Below are 21,029 nucleotides of genomic sequence, written 5' to 3' on the forward strand. Positions count from 1 at the left end.
ACCCTAATATATAATTACACAAAAACGATGACACACATTGTATTTTTATTTTAAAAATGTAAGGAGAAGAAAGGAACAGAACAGGGTTTATCCTAGGATCAAACAGATGTTTTTGTATCTCATCCTGTGGTGAGGTTTGCAGATAAAAAGTTGGACCAACAGTCAAAACATTTACAAAAACCTATTCTTTGCTTCTTGTGCGGCTTTCCCTTTTTTTCACATTTTGGAACCTGTGAAAAATCAGAAGCCTATTAAGCACACTTAAGTTGACTTCCTGTCAGCACACAGACTTTACTGATGCAAGAATTGATGTTTGCCCTTTCAGTAAGCTATAGAGAGAATTATTCCAGTTTTTGAAGCATTATTAGAGAAAGGGATTATTGTTCCACGCCCAAACAGTCCATGCTGCACCTCTATCTTCCAAACAGGAGAGAGCCAAACAGGAAGGCCAAACAAAAGTGTGGAGCTTCGTGCATAACAAGGTCAATGAAGCAGTTCATGCACGTAGTACCCATATACAATTATGACAAAGGTACCTGGTAACAGTAAATTCTTCTCAGCGGTCAACCTAGCTAATGCATTATTTAGTATTCCTGTGCACAAGGATTCCCAATATCGGTTTGTCTTTGAATATACTGGCCAATTGTACATGTAGACACAGCCCCCCCCCCCCCTATTTGCAGCAGCCGTTAGAGATAATTTGGTAGGACTCAAATTAGATGGAGGGAGCAATCTTACAATACAATAATCCCCTGATAAAGAAACATGTAACACAGTGACTCTCTTGAAGTACTTAGCAGAACAAGGCCACAAAGTTTACAGAAACTACAGTTTGCAAAAGAGAAAGATTGGTATGCATTTTTAATCATATATATAAAAAAAGAAAGCATATAATACATATTCTGTTAAAAGTTCAATCGTACTGAATTATGTCATTACTATACAAGTGCTAGAACGAGTAGCCATCAGATTTGTAATAACGGTGCTGTAGACCTCACCATGAATGTCTTTCCTGCCCAGCTTAGGCTTAAAGACACTACCAGTGACTGACTCTGATGATACATACAACCCTAATATATAATTACACAAAAACGATGACACACATTGTATTTTTTATTTTAAAAATGTAAGGAGAAGAAAGGAACAGAACAGTGTTTATCCTAGGATCAAACAGATGTTTTTGTATCTCATCCTGTGGTGAGGTTTGCAGATATAAAGTTGGACCAACAGTCAAAAATTTTACGAAAACCTATTCTTTGCTTCTTGTGCGGCTTTCCCTTTTTTTCACATTTTGGAACCTGTGAAAAATCAGAAGCCTTTTAAATTATATGCCTTTGTTGTCTGAAAACCTGTCAAATGCATGTGGAAAACAGATAAAACATGTCCAATTAATGATAATAATTGAGGACAAGATATGGAATAGATGAAAGATGTTCCAGATGTTTCAGTTACTCACCTGAGAGATTTTCTTTGCCAGTTTGCACCGTATGCCCCTCAACTCCTCCATACCTCCACTGGGACAGTTAGACCATTTGAAAATGCATGTTGGCTGCAGAATGAAATTAAATGTAAGATGGAGTGAGTTACTTAAAAACATTTTGAAATTAAGTCAATGAGAGGGTTTGAATTGCTTACCTTTCTCTGCAGCTCCCTTCTCCCACAGTTATGGTTCTCCTTCAGTGCCTGTAGAAGATAGAACACAAGTGTCTAAAAATGAGAATAACACACCCCCACCCTGTCGTCAGTGACACATACTTTAGTAAGAACCACTAAAATTAAACCTGTGTTTGTTTAGGTTATCATATCCTGTTGAGTCTGAGATGGCGGAAAAGAGCGGGTGCCACGCCCTTTTTCGCCATCTCAAACTCACGGCGGGCGCCGGATCATTGTGAGGACTCCACAGACTGCTCTGTTTCCCATCATCCACTAGTAAACATCCTTCCACTTATCTGTCCTGTTCATAAACACATAATATGCTACGCTAACACTAACCAACAGTCTGTTTCATTCTCACATTGGCTGAAAAATCTGAAATTAGTGAGACACTTACTGAAATAACATGCACACAAAACCACAACCGTGCAACGTTTCCAAAGTTGGAATCACATAGAGTAAAACCTCATCCCTTTAAACTGCTCTAATCTAAGTAACAGTGTACACACAACTCAGGCCTTAATTCCACAAACAACACCTCCAGTGTCAAATGACTGTAAGCATTTACCTTTAAGACGGACTATAACCTTTCTTTTTTTTATAGCCATACTGTCTACTCAGTACTATAGTGAATTTCAAGAGGGAAACGCTGCGAAATGAAATTGGGGGGGGGGGGAGCCTAAGAGACGAGCTTGCCATTTTTGTTATCAGCCACATTGTATGTTAACGAGTTGTTCTGTGTAGATAGACCGGGGAGAGTTCAAGGTCACGGACCTTGTTATCGTCCATATTTACAGGCATTTTTCTTTACCGACAGTCCTTGAGAGCTTGTTTGAGAGAGACGTGCGTCTCTGCCCTTTGCCGGTTCGAAGCGCAGTGTTTGATCGACTTATCTCCTCTCGGCTACCTTTACCGTTCGGAGGTGGTTCACAGTAAACCCAAAATCGATAACCAAACGTTAGATGCAAAACCTTCCCCACCGACCCACATCACAGTGGGTTTGATCAGTGTCACGGTGTGGGGACTGCGGAGGAAGCGCTAGACTAGTCTGCGCATGTTCTGCGGAGCCTCCTACTACGTGTCCCTCTCGTGAAGCTATCACAACCCAGTCCCCTCATCTACATCCCTCCGGCACAGAGCAGCTCCTCTATAAACAGCCGGCGGCCACGTACACGATCGCGTCGTGTCGTTCGCCGGCCGCGGACGACGTCCGAGGGACTCGCGCCGTTAAAACCCGACGTTACGTTTACCGCCGACTCTGTCGTTTCTCGTGCGGTTTTCCTCTCTCGATAAACGTCTCTCTGCGACGGCGGCGGCGGCGGTACGATCGCGGACGTGAGTCTCGGCCCGAGACCTCCTCGTCTCTCTTATCGTGTTTACCGGAAGGATCGCTCATGTTTGCGCTCCGCGTGGACGGGATTTAGGGTGACCCAGCCGTACCGTCGGTGAGACCGCACGAAACGTCGACGCTCGCGGGCCCGCTGCTCTCTCTCCCGTTTTCGTGATTTCGGCCGTGACTCTCTCTCCCGAGCCCGTTCGTTCCTATAGTATCCATCTGCGCGCAACAAATCCAACACCCGGAAATGTGTTATGCAAATATGCAGGCGCGGTATGATGACGTATGGTACATCACATTTCCGGGTGATGGATTTGATGCGCGCAGCGCAGATGGATACACTAGGAGTAAACCATGAATCGCCTTACTACGGCCTTACTACGGTGAAAACTACGGGAAAAAACTAATATGTAGAGTACAGTCCTATCAATTGTTATATATATATATATATATATATATATATATATATATATACAGAGCATAACTTTATATGCAACATATGACATCCACAGTAGTAGATTATAAAGACATACAATGTAGTTGAGCATTTCTCAGCTTTAACCTTCATATGCCATTTGCTTGTGAGTTTGTGTCTATTGTATTACCCCCAAAGTGTCCTTTTTGCTTATTGTCCAGAATGCGTTATTCCCTGTAGGTAATGAGGCCACACCAGAAAGAAATTTTCTTTCTAGATTCGCAGTATTTCGAAACTCCAAGGGGATTCACCTCTGAAGCCTACAGAACACTATTAAGGTTGCCCCAAATATTTTTTGCTCTGGCAGTCACGTTCCCCTGACCTGCCTGGCGGTCACGTTCCCCTGACCTGCCTATGATGTGTGTCCTGGCGGTCACGTTCCCCTGACCTGCCTATGATGTTTGTCCTGGCGGTCCCCTGACCTGCCTATGATGTGTGTCCTGGCGGTCCCCTGACCTGTCTAATGTTACTGCCATTTCTAAAGACTTGTGTTCAATCAGGAGGCATTGTGGCAATGCATGCATTATGTACTGATTGTTTGTCCAACATTCAGAAAGGATTGGCTTCCCGAAAGCTGGAGTGGACTTAAATAGACACATTTCCAACACAAGGAAAGAGAAACACAGAGAAATCCTCCTCATTGAACTTTTGCAAATAAGCATGATCGACCGACTTGCATGGTGTGAAGTGGTTCTGAAGCAGCAGTGGTACGAATGTTGTTCCTTTTTTCTCTCCTGTAGGAGGTGTGTACTTCTTTGTTTGACTTAGTTTTATTCTTGGTTGCCCAGGGGTGTTGCTGAGAAAATTGTTGCGGGATCCTGGACAGAGAAGACTGGTCTGGATTTGGAGGTATTGTTTGAATGTTACTATCATATTATAGCTATAGTCATAATTACCTACTATTCTCTAACTAACTTTTCTTCGTACAGGGGCTTCCGAGGCAGACCAGTGGCAATGACTGTGGTGTCTTCATGATAATGGTGAGTTATGGTAATGCCACCAAGTGATATGGCACACTTGATTGTTCCTTAAAACCATCAAAAAAATGTGTAAATGTATGTAACAATGACTGACCACCACTTAGTCCTGACCAACATTCTGTTTGTGCATTTGCAAATAAAAAGGTGTGCAATAAAAGGTATTAAGGAACATTCATGTGTGCAGACCTCTCATATCACTTTCCTATGGAGTTATCAGCCATGTACATTTCATTGGATGTGTGTGACTACCTTCTCACTGAGTTATAAGCTGTCACATGGTAATCTTGTCTTTGTGTCTTTTCTCATTACAGTATGCCTGGTATTTCGCCATGGAGGCTACCTTTGACTTCAGCATTGTAAGTATTAAGAAAACAAGAACCCATTATATCAATATGCTATAAGACTTTGAATGCAAATTGAGTAACTGCTCTTTCTTTAGGATGACATGTCTCTCCTGAGAAGGTGGTGGTGTATTGTCCTGGTGGAAAACATTGGGCTGGAAGGGTATGCTGCAGTGCTACAAAAATAATAATTGTATTTGTACATTTATTATCAAGAGGACTTTGGGGTAACACCTGGCCCTACAATTCAACCTTCCGGTGAAGATAATGTGTGTTAATTTCAGATATGGAAGGAAGTTTGCTCACTTTAGTGAGGAAGGCAGAGCGACCCTTCACGACAGTGTCCCACCTGTATTCAGGACCTATTCAAGTGTTAAAAGGAGTCATGCAAGCAACACCATGGTCAGTGCATCTCTCACTAAGTATCTATGACCGTGTGCCTGTTTCTGAATGGGCTACTGCTCCTAAAACACATACTCCATGCAACTTTATGGCACATGCAATATGTTTAGTGGTACTGTGTCATTCTGAATCCAGCCTGGATCTCTTTTTGAAGTAGTTAACCCTTTCATGTAAAACATACTGGCAATAATGGTGGACTCTGTACAGATGCCACTGGACACTGACGAGGACCACACGTACTTCAAGAGGCCTTACAGCTTTCCTCCTAAAGAATTGGTTAGTGTGAATGAAGTTTATTGCATACAAACATACTATCCACCATTCACAGCTGTACACATAGTCATGCTTATGTGTGTATCCTGTTACCAGGGACAAAGATGTCAGAAGCCTGGAAAGTGAAACCACACTTTATATCAGGACACTTGAGGTAGAATGATCAAGGAAAGAAAGTGAGTGACTCATTCAGTACTTAACTGCACCTTTTCATTGTAACATGGTTAAGCACTGTATTATTATTTTAGGAAAGGGCTCAACAAGTTCAACACCAACGAAGAGTGACCAATGACTTGTTAGTGCATTGCATTTGCAATGCATTTTGGAAACATGAGGAGAGTGCTAATACAAATTCCATGACAGTTTGCAACCACTGATGAATGTGAGTTTCTTAAATTAATTATTAATCACTTCTTTATAACATTTTGTCTCAACAGTGAGAAGCAGCTGTCTCACCATTATATGGTCGAAAATGTGAGAAGAAAAGGAAGCTGAAAGACCATAGAGACAATGTTGAAAGAGCACTTGTGCTAAAGTGCAATCAGCAATGATGTCTTGATTGAAGCGCATTGAGTCGTATCTTGTGAGATGCGCTATACAAATAAAGCTTGAATTGATTTGATCCCTTGTACACTTTTTTTGGGCATTTGTGTTGCAACACACCTGTACATTCTGCACTCTACCCTGTTAGGCCCTTATTTTACTCTAGACAGAAGGGTTGTAACACTTGTTATTAATTCCATTTGGTATACCTCATAAACTTTCTTGCATTTCTGGTGTTTGCATTTTACATATTCTAAATATATGCTATCTACATGTCGCACTGGATGGGGTTATTGCTGTTGACTCATCAGAAAGTAAAGACTAATTCACAGAGTGTATGAAGATTCCAGTAAGGGTTTTGTGAAGGAGCCCTAGTGCTGTTGACATCAGAAATATAATGTTTTATTTAGCTCATCAGTGTGCACTCAGCACCATGGACACCTCCAGCCCAGCACCTTGCACCACGGTTCCTGCCCTGCTCCATGGATTACAACGATGATCGCCTGACCCTTGCCTGACTCCACCAAGTCCTTTGCCTGACCCCTCAAACCTGTTTGACCTAATAAAGTCCCTCACCTGGGGTCATTGACATTCTTTTATTTATATACAGTTAGGTCTGGAAGTATTTGGACAGTGACACAATTTCCATAATTTTGTCTCTGTATGCCACCACAAAGGATTTGAAATGAAACAATCCAGATGTAATTGAAGTGCATTTTACAGCCTAAGGATGGCCTGTTTCAGTTGCATTGAGAGCTCTGTTGACTGCATGTTGTGCGTATACAGCAACAGCCTCCAAATGCAAATGCCACACTTGGAATCAACTCAGACCTTTTACCTGCTTAATTGATAAAGAAATAATGAAGGAATAAATAGCCCACACTGGCCCATGAAACAGCTTTTGAGTCAATTGTCTAATTACTTTTGGTTATTATACATAAGAGCTATAATTCATAAACCCTTCCTTCAATTTGGATGTGAATACCCTTAACCTAAAGCTGAGAGTCTGCACTTTAAGCCCAGTAAATTCTGTTGGAAATCTCATATAAGATACGTTAGATCCAAAGTATCAAGGAGTATTGCAGTATTGTGCAGGGCAAAACATTCTGGAACAGAGGATGTTGTATACTCTATATTGTTGTCTTGTCTTACCCTATTTGAGTTACTGTGTGGAGATATGGGGAAATGAATATAAAAGCACTTTAAACCCATTGATTACACTACAGAAAAAAGCTATGAGGATTTTGATTGATTGATTGAAAACTTTATTAGAAGATTTGCAGAAGTAGGTACATGAAAGTACATATTACATACAAGGTCAACTAACAGGATAAAAACCCAAGAAAGCCACTGGCTTATTTCAATTGGGGTCCTTGATTCTCAATTCATCGTTACATGTAAGACCGACAAAACAAACTAGTACTATCTACAAGATAATACAGACAAATAACTATTACTATCTACAAGATAAAAATACATCCATCATGGGAAGAACAATACAACAAAACATCAGGTATGTACAGCGGGTAGGGCAGGTGGGGACATACACCACAGGTGGGGGCGGGGGACAAAACACAAAGTATGTACAGTGGGTAGTTCGGGTCTTTTAATCTGATTTTTGATTTAGAGGGTCCAGTTACGGATTGCAGCCTCCTGTAAATGTTTTTTGAGAGTGGTTTTGAAGGTGGGCAGTGTTTTGCACTCCTTTAAGATTATAGGAAGGGCGTTCCACATTTTTACTGCAGTACAGATTGTACATGAGGTCGGATATCGTGATCACACTAATAACTTGTTCCTAATGTCAAAAATATGAAGAAAATATGAAGGAAAGCAGAAATATTGCTCTATTGCTCTATTTAAAAAAAGGTTTAAATTATTTTTAATGAAAAAGTATTAGAACGGATGATACTGAAATATATGTATTAATTAATTGGATTATATAATGTAAGCATAATTGTTAAGTATAAACAGGGGTAGGACAGGCTTCTTCCTACTCCTTTTCGAACAATTGATAGGACTGTACTCTACATATTAGTTTTTTTCCGTAGTTTTCACCATAGTAAGGCCGTAGTAAGGCGATTCATGGTTTACTCCTAGTGTATCCATCTGCGCTGCGCGCATCAAATCCATCACCCGGAAATGTGATGTACCATACGTCATCATACCGCGCCTGCATATTTGCATAACACATTTCCGGGTGTTGGATTTGTTGCGCGCAGATGGACCCTACTCGTTCGTTCTCTTACGGGAGGCCGAAATCACGAAAACGGGAAAGGGCCTCTCGCTGCTATAAGGAGGGGGGGGGGGGGGTTTTGGCTACCCCCCGCGTCACGCTCGCCACATAACAGCTCATCCGACATTACGACTGCATACCCATTTTCCAGATTTAGAAGTTCTTACATTTGAATGTGTTTCATGCATTGTAAAGCTTTACACTTTAAGGTTTTGTGTGTGAGTTTTGGGATTTGTGTTTAGAGTTTTGAGAAAACGAGCCATGTTTTGTGGAAGCGCTGGAGAAAAACTGTAACACTACAGCACTGTTACAACTACAGTTGTGATGGTACAATAGTACACCCTACTGGTCGAAATCAGGAAAATGCTTACGGCACCGGGTATTCCCAGGCGGTCTCCCATCCAAGTACTAACCCGGCCCGACCCTGCTTAGCTTCCGAGATCGGACGAGATCGGGCGTGGTCAGAGTGGTATGGCCGTAAACGAAATGTACAGTGGTCGGTACTGCATATAAAGAGACATCAACCACGTTGCAATATAAATAATGTCATCGTGTATACGCAGAAGGCAGGAAATGATCTTGGAAAAACAAACCAATCAAAAACGTAATTAACTAAACAAACAAACATTTCATTCACAACTGAAAAGAGGGTGCGGCATCATCCACAACGTGAGATACTTATTTGAGATAATTTACATCTTTTTAACACAGCAAAACATTGAAAATGGCAATTCTCCGGGTACTACAGAAAACGGATCATTTAAACAACTAGTATGTGCAGAGGGTCTTTCGGGTGGGGTGGGGAGGTGTGGGAGACATAACAACAAAACCACAAGAATATATAGAGGGTAGTCCTGGTGGGGGTGTAGTCTTTTAATTTGATTTTTGATTTAGAGGGTCCAGTTACGGATTGCAGCCTCCTGTAAATGTTTTTTGAGAGTGGTTTTGAATGTGGGCAGTGTTTTGCACTCCTTTAAGATTATAGGAAGGGCGTTCCATTTTACTGCATAGTTTGCAAACGAGTTTAACCCCTTGTTTGTGGTGCAACGCGGTTGAACGTGGTTCGTGGAGCTTCCTCTGGTATTGTATGTGTGGACGTTGTTCACTTTTTGGAAGTATGTTGACAGGTACTTGGGTGTCTTTGTGGTGTAGCGTATCTTGAAGACCAGGCCCAGTGCAAGCTGCTGCACTCTGTCAACTACTCGTAGCCAATCAAGGCTCAAAAAATGAGCAGCGGTTAGATGTGTCCTAGGGTTGAGGCCTAGCAGAAGCCTAACCAGTTTATTTTGGGCTGTCTGGAGTCTTGTTTTTTGGGCCTTTGTGGTTCTATAGTACCATGATGTTACGGCATAGTCGAAGTGACATTGAATGAGAGCTCCTGATAGGGTCCTCAGTGTGTTTTTACTGACAAGTGAGGATATCCTGTACAAGAATCTAGTTCTATGGTTAACTTTTTTGATTACTTTTGCTGCCATTTTATCTCCGGAAAGATTTGCCTCTAAGATGGAGCCCAGGTATGTAATATCCTCTTTTCTTGTGATAGTAATGTTACCCACTTTTATTTTGTAATTTACAGCCTTTCTGAGTTTAGATGGGGATCCGTATAGGATGGTTTCAGTTTTACCTAGGTGTATTGATAGTTTATTGTCAGCTAGCCAGATGCAGATTCTACTCAGTTCAGTGCTTAGCGCTTTTTCCACCTGCAATATGTCCCTGTCAGAGACCAGCAGAGCCGAGTCATCCGCGAACAGGAACAAATTGCAATCACATGCTGATGACATGTCATTCACATATATTAGGAACAGTAAAGGTCCCAATATGCTTCCTTGTGGAACGCCGCAGGTCACTGGGAGGGGGGGGGGACAGTGTTCCGTTCACACTAACCACCTGTTCCCTCCCCTCTAAGTAGGATTGCCAGTGCCACCCGAGAGGTTGGAGGAGCCGAGGTGGGAGGAGCGGCAGTTGTAGTCGGCCCTCCAGCCCTTCGGCTTCTTCGGCGGGTGGCACTGGCAGCGCAGGATGCGGATGAAGGCCAGCTGTTGAACTCGTGGCTGTTGCAGGGGTAGATGATGGGGTTCAGGCAGCTGTTGAAGTAGCCCAGCCAGAAGATCACCTTGAATAATGTCCCCGGGGGACGCAGGTTGGCGTTGAAGGAACCTGGGACAGGCAGACAGACAGAGAGACAGGAGATACAGGTTATAATGTATCAATCAATCAATTAATTAATTAATCAGTCTTGTTAGTTGGAATCCTCCTATGAACATTGTTAAAAGATATGTTTATATGCATTCTGGATAGTGTAGTGTGTCTGCTACTTGTGTATATATCTTTTTTAGATTAGTTCAGAATTATTTCACTTCGTTATTTAAGAGGGGACACACTTTAAAAAACGGCCTTAAATTGTGGACCTTTGGCCGTGAGAGGGGGGGGGTCGTTCGAACCGTCCGCCCCCCCGCCCCCCTCGCTACGGGCATGAATATTGTCCCCTTTAATGAGACAATTGACATTACGACATTACGACTGCATACCCATTTTCCAGATTTAGAAGTTCTTACATTTGAATGTGTTTCATGCATTGTAAAGCTTTACACTTTAAGGTTTTGTGTGTGAGTTTTGGGATTTGTGTTTAGAGTTTTGAGAAAACGAGCCATGTTTTGTGGAAGCGCTGGAGAAAAACTGTAACACTACAGCACTGTTACAACTACAGTTGTGATGGTACCCTACTGGTCGAAATCAGGAAAATGCTTACGGCACCGGGTATTCCCAGGCGGTCTCCCATCCAAGTACTAACCCGGCCCGACCCTGCTTAGCTTCCGAGATCGGACGAGATCGGGCGTGGTCAGAGTGGTATGGCCGTAAACGAAATGTACAGTGGTCGGTACTGTATATAAAGAGACATCAACCACGTTGCAATATAAATAATGTCATCGTGTATGCGCAGAAGGCAGGAAATTATCTTGGAAAAACAAACCAATCAAAAACGTAATTAACTAAACAAACAAACATTTCATTCACAACTGAAAAGAGGGTGCGGCATCATCCACAACGTGAGATACTTATTTGAGATAATTTACATCTTTTTAACACAGCAAAACATTGAAAATGGCAATTCTCCGGGTACTACAGAAAACGGATCATTTAAACAACTAGTATGTGCAGAGGGTCTTTCGGGTGGGGGGGGGTGGGGGGGGGGAGGTGTGGGAGACATAACAACAAAACCACAAGAATATATAGAGGGTAGTCCTGGTGGGGGTGTAGTCTTTTAATTTGATTTTTGATTTAGAGGGTCCAGTTACGGATTGCAGCCTCCTGTAAATGTTTTTTGAGAGTGGTTTTGAAGGTGGGCAGTGTTTTGCACTCCTTTAAGATTATAGGAAGGGCGTTCCACATTTTTACTGCATAGTTTGCAAACGAGTTTAACCCCTTGTTTGTGGTGCAACGCGGTTGAACGTGGTTCGTGGAGCTTCCTCTGGTATTGTATGTGTGGACGTTGTTCACTTTTTGGAAGTATGTTGACAGGTACTTGGGTGTCTTTGTGGTGTAGCGTATCTTGAAGACCAGGCCCAGTGCAAGCTGCTGCACTCTGTCAACTACTCGTAGCCAATCAAGGCTCAAAAAATGAGCAGCGGTTAGATGTGTCCTAGGGTTGAGGCCTAGCAGAAGCCTAACCAGTTTATTTTGGGCTGTCTGGAGTCTTGTTTTTTGGGCCTTTGTGGTTCTATAGTACCATGATGTTACGGCATAGTCGAAGTGACATTGAATGAGAGCTCCTGATAGGGTCCTCAGTGTGTTTTTACTGACAAGTGAGGATATCCTGTACAAGAATCTAGTTCTATGGTTAACTTTTTTGATTACTTTTGCTGCCATTTTATCTCCGGAAAGATTTGCCTCTAAGATGGAGCCCAGGTATGTAATACCCTCTTTTCTTGTGATAGTAATGTTACCCACTTTTATTTTGTAATTTACAGCCTTTCTGAGTTTAGATGGGGATCCGTATAGGATGGTTTCAGTTTTACCTAGGTGTATTGATAGTTTATTGTCAGCTAGCCAGATGCAGATTCTACTCAGTTCAGTGCTTAGCGCTTTTTCCACCTGCAATATGTCCCTGTCAGAGACCAGCAGAGCCGAGTCATCCGCGAACAGGAACAAATTGCAATCACATGCTGATGACATGTCATTCACATATATTAGGAACAGTAAAGGTCCCAATATGCTTCCTTGTGGAACGCCGCAGGTCACTGGGAGGGGGGGGGGACAGTGTTCCGTTCACACTAACCACCTGTTCCCTCCCCTCTAAGTAGGATTGCCAGTGCCACCCGAGAGGTTGGAGGAGCCGAGGTGGGAGGAGCGGCAGTTGTAGTCGGCCCTCCAGCCCTTCGGCTTCTTCGGCGGGTGGCACTGGCAGCGCAGGATGCGGATGAAGGCCAGCTGTTGAACTCGTGGCTGTTGCAGGGGTAGATGATGGGGTTCAGGCAGCTGTTGAAGTAGCCCAGCCAGAAGATCACCTTGAATAATGTCCCCGGGGGACGCAGGTTGGCGTTGAAGGAACCTGGGACAGGCAGACAGACAGAGAGACAGGAGATACAGGTTATAATGTATCAATCAATCAATTAATTAATCAGTCTTGTTAGTTGGAATCCTCCTATGAACATTGTTAAAAGATATGTTTATATGCATTCTGGATAGTGTAGTGTGTCTGCTACTTGTGTATATATCTTTTTTAGATTAGTTCAGAATTATTTCACTTCGTTATTTAAGAGGGGACACACTTTAAAAAACGGCCTTAAATTGTGGACCTTTGGCCGTGAGAGGGGGGGGGTCGTTCGAACCGTCCGCCCCCCCGCCCCCCTCGCTACGGGCATGAATATTGTCCCCTTTAATGAGACAATTGACATTACGACATTACGACTGCATACCCATTTTCCAGATTTAGAAGTTCTTACATTTGAATGTGTTTCATGCATTGTAAAGCTTTACACTTTAAGGTTTTGTGTGTGAGTTTTGGGATTTGTGTTTAGAGTTTTGAGAAAACGAGCCATGTTTTGTGGAAGCGCTGGAGAAAAACTGTAACACTACAGCACTGTTACAACTACAGTTGTGATGGTACAATAGTACACCCTACTGGTCGAAATCAGGAAAATGCTTACGGCACCGGGTATTCCCAGGCGGTCTCCCATCCAAGTACTAACCCGGCCCGACCCTGCTTAGCTTCCGAGATCGGACGAGATCGGGCGTGGTCAGAGTGGTATGGCCGTAAACGAAATGTACAGTGGTCGGTACTGTATATAAAGAGACATCAACCACGTTGCAATATAAATAATGTCATCGTGTATACGCAGAAGGCAGGAAATTATCTTGGAAAAACAAACCAATCAAAAACGTAATTAACTAAACAAACAAACATTTCATTCACAACTGAAAAGAGGGTGCGGCATCATCCACAACGTGAGATACTTATTTGAGATAATTTACATCTTTTTAACACAGCAAAACATTGAAAATGGCAATTCTCCGGGTACTACAGAAAACGGATCATTTAAACAACTAGTATGTGCAGAGGGTCTTTCGGGTGGGGGGGGGGGGGGGGGGAGGTGTGGGAGACATAACAACAAAACCACAAGAATATATAGAGGGTAGTCCTGGTGGGGGTGTAGTCTTTTAATTTGATTTTTGATTTAGAGGGTCCAGATACGGATTGCAGCCTCCTGTAAATGTTTTTTGAGAGTGGTTTTGAAGGTGGGCAGTGTTTTGCACTCCTTTAAGATTATAGGAAGGGCGTTCCACATTTTTACTGCATAGTTTGCAAACGAGTTTAACCCCTTGTTTGTGGTGCAACGCGGTTGAACGTGGTTCGTGGAGCTTCCTCTGGTATTGTATGTGTGGACGTTGTTCACTTTTTGGAAGTATGTTGACAGGTACTTGGGTGTCTTTGTGGTGTAGCGTATCTTGAAGACCAGGCCCAGTGCAAGCTGCTGCACTCTGTCAACTACTCGTAGCCAATCAAGGCTCAAAAAATGAGCAGCGGTTAGATGTGTCCTAGGGTTGAGGCCTAGCAGAAGCCTAACCAGTTTATTTTGGGCTGTCTGGAGTCTTGTTTTTTGGGCCTTTGTGGTTCTATAGTACCATGATGTTACGGCATAGTCGAAGTGACATTGAATGAGAGCTCCTGATAGGGTCCTCAGTGTGTTTTTACTGACAAGTGAGGATATCCTGTACAAGAATCTAGTTCTATGGTTAACTTTTTTGATTACTTTTGCTGCCATTTTATCTCCGGAAAGATTTGCCTCTAAGATGGAGCCCAGGTATGTAATACCCTCTTTTCTTGTGATAGTAATGTTACCCACTTTTATTTTGTAATTTACAGCCTTTCTGAGTTTAGATGGGGATCCGTATAGGATGGTTTCAGTTTTACCTAGGTGTATTGATAGTTTATTGTCAGCTAGCCAGATGCAGATTCTACTCAGTTCAGTGCTTAGCGCTTTTTCCACCTGCAATATGTCCCTGTCAGAGACCAGCAGAGCCGAGTCATCCGCGAACAGGAACAAATTGCAATCACATGCTGATGACATGTCATTCACATATATTAGGAACAGTAAAGGTCCCAATATGCTTCCTTGTGGAACGCCGCAGGTCACTGGGAGGGGGGGGGGACAGTGTTCCGTTCACACTAACCACCTGTTCCCTCCCCTCTAAGTAGGATTGCCAGTGCCACCCGAGAGGTTGGAGGAGCCGAGGTGGGAGGAGCGGCAGTTGTAGTCGGCCCTCCAGCCCTTCGGCTTCTTCGGCGGGTGGCACTGGCAGCGCAGGATGCGGATGAAGGCCAGCTGTTGAACTCGTGGCTGTTGCAGGGGTAGATGATGGGGTTCAGGCAGCTGTTGAAGTAGCCCAGCCAGAAGATCACCTTGAATAATGTCCCCGGGGGACGCAGGTTGGCGTTGAAGGAACCTGGGACAGGCAGACAGACAGAGAGACAGGAGATACAGGTTATAATGTATCAATCAATCAATTAATTAATCAGTCTTGTTAGTTGGAATCCTCCTATGAACATTGTTAAAAGATATGTTTATATGCATTCTGGATAGTGTAGTGTGTCTGCTACTTGTGTATATATCTTTTTTAGATTAGTTCAGAATTATTTCACTTCGTTATTTAAGAGGGGACACACTTTAAAAAACGGCCTTAAATTGTGGACCTTTGGCCGTGAGAGGGGGGGGGTCGTTCGAACCGTCCGCCCCCCCGCCCCCCTCGCTACGGGCATGAATATTGTCCCCTTTAATGAGACAATTGACATTACGACATTACGACTGCATACCCATTTTCCAGATTTAGAAGTTCTTACATTTGAATGTGTTTCATGCATTGTAAAGCTTTACACTTTAAGGTTTTGTGTGTGAGTTTTGGGATTTGTGTTTAGAGTTTTGAGAAAACGAGCCATGTTTTGTGGAAGCGCTGGAGAAAAACTGTAACACTACAGCACTGTTACAACTACAGTTGTGATGGTACAATAGTACACCCTACTGGTCGAAATCAGGAAAATGCTTACGGCACCGGGTATTCCCAGGCGGTCTCCCATCCAAGTACTAACCCGGCCCGACCCTGCTTAGCTTCCGAGATCGGACGAGATCGGGCGTGGTCAGAGTGGTATGGCCGTAAACGAAATGTACAGTGGTCGATACTGTATATAAAGAGACATCAACCACGTTGCAATATAAATAATGTCATCGTGTATACGCAGAAGGCAGGAAATTATCTTGGAAAAACAAACCAATCAAAAACGTAATTAACTAAACAAACAAACATTTCATTCACAACTGAAAAGAGGGTGCGGCATCATCCACAACGTGAGATACTTATTTGAGATAATTTACATCTTTTTAACACAGCAAAACATTGAAAATGGCAATTCTCCGGGTACTACAGAAAACGGATCATTTAAACAACTAGTATGTGCAGAGGGTCTTTCGGGTGGGGGGGGGGGGGGGGGAGGTGTGGGAGACATAACAACAAAACCACAAGAATATATAGAGGGTAGTCCTGGTGGGGGTGTAGTCTTTTAATTTGATTTTTGATTTAGAGGGTCCAGATACGGATTGCAGCCTCCTGTAAATGTTTTTTGAGAGTGGTTTTGAAGGTGGGCAGTGTTTTGCACTCCTTTAAGATTATAGGAAGGGCGTTCCACATTTTTACTGCATAGTTTGCAAACGAGTTTAACCCCTTGTTTGTGGTGCAACGCGGTTGAACGTGGTTCGTGGAGCTTCCTCTGGTATTGTATGTGTGGACGTTGTTCACTTTTTGGAAGTATGTTGACAGGTACTTGGGTGTCTTTGTGGTGTAGCGTATCTTGAAGACCAGGCCCAGTGCAAGCTGCTGCACTCTGTCAACTACTCGTAGCCAATCAAGGCTCAAAAAATGAGCAGCGGTTAGATGTGTCCTAGGGTTGAGGCCTAGCAGAAGCCTAACCAGTTTATTTTGGGCTGTCTGGAGTCTTGTTTTTTGGGCCTTTGTGGTTCTATAGTACCATGATGTTACGGCATAGTCGAAGTGACATTGAATGAGAGCTCCTGATAGGGTCCTCAGTGTGTTTTTACTGACAAGTGAGGATATCCTGTACAAGAATCTAGTTCTATGGTTAACTTTTTTGATTACTTTTGCTGCCATTTTATCTCCGGAAAGATTTGCCTCTAAGATGGAGCCCAGGTATGTAATACCCTCTTTTCTTGTGATAGTAATGTTACCCACTTTTATTTTGTAATTTACAGCCTTTCTGAGTTTAGATGGGGATCCGTATAGGATGGTTTCAGTTTTACCTAGGTGTATTGATAGTTTATTGTCAGCTAGCCAGATGCAGATTCTACTCAGTTCAGTGCTTAGCGCTTTTTCCACCTGCAATATGTCCCTGTCAGAGACCAGCAGAGCCGAGTCATCCGCGAACAGGAACAAATTGCAATCACATGCTGATGACATGTCATTCACATATATTAGGAACAGTAAAGGTCCCAATATGCTTCCTTGTGGAACGCCGCAGGTCACTGGGAGGGGGGGGGGACAGTGTTCCGTTCACACTAACCACCTGTTCCCTCCCCTCTAAGTAGGATTGCCAGTGCCACCCGAGAGGTTGGAGGAGCCGAGGTGGGAGGAGCGGCAGTTGTAGTCGGCCCTCCAGCCCTTCGGCTTCTTCGGCGGGTGGCACTGGCAGCGCAGGATGCGGATGAAGGCCAGCTGTTGAACTCGTGGCTGTTGCAGGGGTAGATGATGGGGTTCAGGCAGCTGTTGAAGTAGCCCAGCCAGAAGATCACCTTGAATAATGTCCCCGGGGGACGCAGGTTGGCGTTGAAGGAACCTGGGACAGGCAGACAGACAGAGAGACAGGAGATACAGGTTATAATGTATCAATCAATCAATTAATTAATCAGTCTTGTTAGTTGGAATCCTCCTATGAACATTGTTAAAAGATATGTTTATATGCATTCTGGATAGTGTAGTGTGTCTGCTACTTGTGTATATATCTTTTTTAGATTAGTTCAGAATTATTTCACTTCGTTATTTAAGAGGGGACACACTTTAAAAAACGGCCTTAAATTGTGGACCTTTGGCCGTGAGAGGGGGGGGGTCGTTCGAACCGTCCGCCCCCCCGCCCCCCTCGCTACGGGCATGAATATTGTCCCCTTTAATGAGACAATTGACATTACGACATTACGACTGCATACCCATTTTCCAGATTTAGAAGTTCTTACATTTGAATGTGTTTCATGCATTGTAAAGCTTTACACTTTAAGGTTTTGTGTGTGAGTTTTGGGATTTGTGTTTAGAGTTTTGAGAAAACGAGCCATGTTTTGTGGAAGCGCTGGAGAAAAACTGTAACACTACAGCACTGTTACAACTACAGTTGTGATGGTACAATAGTACACCCTACTGGTCGAAATCAGGAAAATGCTTACGGCACCGGGTATTCCCAGGCGGTCTCCCATCCAAGTACTAACCCGGCCCGACCCTGCTTAGCTTCCGAGATCGGACGAGATCGGGCGTGGTCAGAGTGGTATGGCCGTAAACGAAATGTACAGTGGTCGATACTGTATATAAAGAGACATCAACCACGTTGCAATATAAATAATGTCATCGTGTATACGCAGAAGGCAGGAAATTATCTTGGAAAAACAAACCAATCAAAAACGTAATTAACTAAACAAACAAACATTTCATTCACAACTGAAAAGAGGGTGCGGCATCATCCACAACGTGAGATACTTATTTGAGATAATTTACATCTTTTTAACACAGCAAAACATTGAAAATGGCAATTCTCCGGGTACTACAGAAAACGGATCATTTAAACAACTAGTATGTGCAGAGGGTCTTTCGGGTGGGGGGGGGGGGGGGGGGGGAGGTGTGGGAGACATAACAACAAAACCACAAGAATATATAGAGGGTAGTCCTGGTGGGGGTGTAGTCTTTTAATTTGATTTTTGATTTAGAGGGTCCAGATACGGATTGCAGCCTCCTGTAAATGTTTTTTGAGAGTGGTTTTGAAGGTGGGCAGTGTTTTGCACTCCTTTAAGATTATAGGAAGGGCGTTCCACATTTTTACTGCATAGTTTGCAAACGAGTTTAACCCCTTGTTTGTGGTGCAACGCGGTTGAACGTGGTTCGTGGAGCTTCCTCTGGTATTGTATGTGTGGACGTTGTTCACTTTTTGGAAGTATGTTGACAGGTACTTGGGTGTCTTTGTGGTGTAGCGTATCTTGAAGACCAGGCCCAGTGCAAGCTGCTGCACTCTGTCAACTACTCGTAGCCAATCAAGGCTCAAAAAATGAGCAGCGGTTAGATGTGTCCTAGGGTTGAGGCCTAGCAGAAGCCTAACCAGTTTATTTTGGGCTGTCTGGAGTCTTGTTTTTTGGGCCTTTGTGGTTCTATAGTACCATGATGTTACGGCATAGTCGAAGTGACATTGAATGAGAGCTCCTGATAGGGTCCTCAGTGTGTTTTTACTGACAAGTGAGGATATCCTGTACAAGAATCTAGTTCTATGGTTAACTTTTTTGATTACTTTTGCTGCCATTTTATCTCCGGAAAGATTTGCCTCTAAGATGGAGCCCAGGTATGTAATACCCTCTTTTCTTGTGATAGTAATGTTACCCACTTTTATTTTGTAATTTACAGCCTTTCTGAGTTTAGATGGGGATCCGTATAGGATGGTTTCAGTTTTACCTAGGTGTATTGATAGTTTATTGTCAGCTAGCCAGATGCAGATTCTACTCAGTTCAGTGCTTAGCGCTTTTTCCACCTGCAATATGTCCCTGTCAGAGACCAGCAGAGCCGAGTCATCCGCGAACAGGAACAAATTGCAATCACATGCTGATGACATGTCATTCACATATATTAGGAACAGTAAAGGTCCCAATATGCTTCCTTGTGGAACGCCGCAGGTCACTGGGAGGGGGGGGGGACAGTGTTCCGTTCACACTAACCACCTGTTCCCTCCCCTCTAAGTAGGATTGCCAGTGCCACCCGAGAGGTTGGAGGAGCCGAGGTGGGAGGAGCGGCAGTTGTAGTCGGCCCTCCAGCCCTTCGGCTTCTTCGGCGGGTGGCACTGGCAGCGCAGGATGCGGATGAAGGCCAGCTGTTGAACTCGTGGCTGTTGCAGGGGTAGATGATGGGGTTCAGGCAGCTGTTGAAGTAGCCCAGCCAGAAGATCACCTTGAATAATGTCCCCGGGGGACGCAGGTTGGCGTTGAAGGAACCTGGGACAGGCAGACAGACAGAGAGACAGGAGATACAGGTTATAATGTATCAATCAATCAATTAATTAATCAGTCTTGTTAGTTGGAATCCTCCTATGAACATTGTTAAAAGATATGTTTATATGCATTCTGGATAGTGTAGTGTGTCTGCTACTTGTGTATATATCTTTTTTAGATTAGTTCAGAATTATTTCACTTCGTTATTTAAGAGGGGACACACTTTAAAAAACGGCCTTAAATTGTGGACCTTTGGCCGTGAGAGGGGGGGGGTCGTTCGAACCGTCCGCCCCCCCGCCCCCCTCGCTACGGGCATGAATATTGTCCCCTTTAATGAGACAATTGACATTACGACATTACGACTGCATACCCATTTTCCAGATTTAGAAGTTCTTACATTTGAATGTGTTTCATGCATTGTAAAGCTTTACACTTTAAGGTTTTGTGTGTGAGTTTTGGGATTTGTGTTTAGAGTTTTGAGAAAACGAGCCATGTTTTGTGGAAGCGCTGGAGAAAAACTGTAACACTACAGCACTGTTACAACTACAGTTGTGATGGTACAATAGTACACCCTACTGGTCGAAATCAGGAAAATGCTTACGGCACCGGGTATTCCCAGGCGGTCTCCCATCCAAGTACTAACCCTGCCGGACCCTGCTTAGCTTCCGAGATCGGACGAGATCGGGCGTGGTCAGAGTGGTATGGCCGTAAACGAAATGTACAGTGGTCGGTACTGTATATAAAGAGACATCAACCACGTTGCAATATAAATAATGTCATCGTGTATACGCAGAAGGCAGGAAATTATCTTGGAAAAACAAACCAATCAAAAACGTAATTAACTAAACAAACAAACATTTCATTCACAACTGAAAAGAGGGTGCGGCATCATCCACAACGTGAGATACTTATTTGAGATAATTTACATCTTTTTAACACAGCAAAACATTGAAAATGGCAATTCTCCGGGTACTACAGAAAACGGATCATTTAAACAACTAGTATGTGCAGAGGGTCTTTCGGGTGGGGGGGGGAGGTGTGGGAGACATAACAACAAA

The 21,029-nt window shown here is 43.4% G+C and overlaps 1 protein-coding gene and 1 long non-coding RNA gene across 5 annotated transcripts; one reads left to right on the forward strand and one right to left on the reverse strand.

The window, feature by feature from the left end:
- Positions 1-1,508: 1,508 nt before the first annotated feature.
- On the reverse strand, positions 1,509-3,206 carry LOC308171000. Its single transcript, XR_013937811.1, has 3 exons — positions 3,094-3,206; positions 1,636-1,683; positions 1,509-1,549 (listed from the first exon to the last, which is right to left on the reverse strand). It is a non-coding gene; the product is annotated as an uncharacterized lncRNA (long non-coding RNA).
- Positions 3,207-4,051: 845 nt separating this feature from the next.
- LOC308170699 (uncharacterized protein) lies at positions 4,052-6,028 on the forward strand. 4 transcript variants are annotated; one of them, XR_013937797.1, is made up of 9 exons: positions 4,052-4,171; positions 4,253-4,313; positions 4,394-4,444; positions 4,756-4,800; positions 4,884-4,948; positions 5,070-5,187; positions 5,395-5,463; positions 5,557-5,636; positions 5,898-6,028. XR_013937797.1 is itself a non-coding variant. In XM_080545528.1 (9 exons), the coding sequence occupies exons 1-8, from the start codon at positions 4,125-4,127 to the stop codon at positions 5,616-5,618; spliced, it is 510 nt and encodes a 169-aa protein (XP_080401654.1). In that variant the 5' UTR covers positions 4,052-4,124; the 3' UTR covers positions 5,619-5,636; positions 5,898-6,028. The 4 variants fall into 4 exon arrangements, 3 of the variants coding, with proteins under 3 accessions (XP_080401654.1, XP_080401655.1, XP_080401653.1); XM_080545528.1 differs by having other exon boundaries at positions 5,565-5,636; XM_080545529.1 differs by having other exon boundaries at positions 5,557-5,955.
- Positions 6,029-21,029: the final 15,001 nt, after the last annotated feature.

The sequence above is a fragment of the Nansenia antarctica genome (assembly GCF_963989245.1).
Source record: "Nansenia antarctica genome assembly, chromosome: 15".
Classification (NCBI taxonomy): domain Eukaryota; kingdom Metazoa; phylum Chordata; class Actinopteri; order Argentiniformes; family Microstomatidae; genus Nansenia; species Nansenia antarctica.

Coding starts and splice junctions, on each gene's coding strand:
- LOC308170699 (XM_080545528.1), top strand. CDS start 4,125: ATGATCGACCGACTTGCATGGTGTGAAGTGGTTCTGAAGCAGCAGTG. Junction 4,172..4,252: donor GTGGTTCTGAAGCAGCAGTG/GTACGAATGTTG, acceptor TTGGTTGCCCAG/GGGTGTTGCTGAGAAAATTG. Junction 4,949..5,069: donor GAAAACATTGGGCTGGAAGG/GTATGCTGCAGT, acceptor TGTTAATTTCAG/ATATGGAAGGAAGTTTGCTC.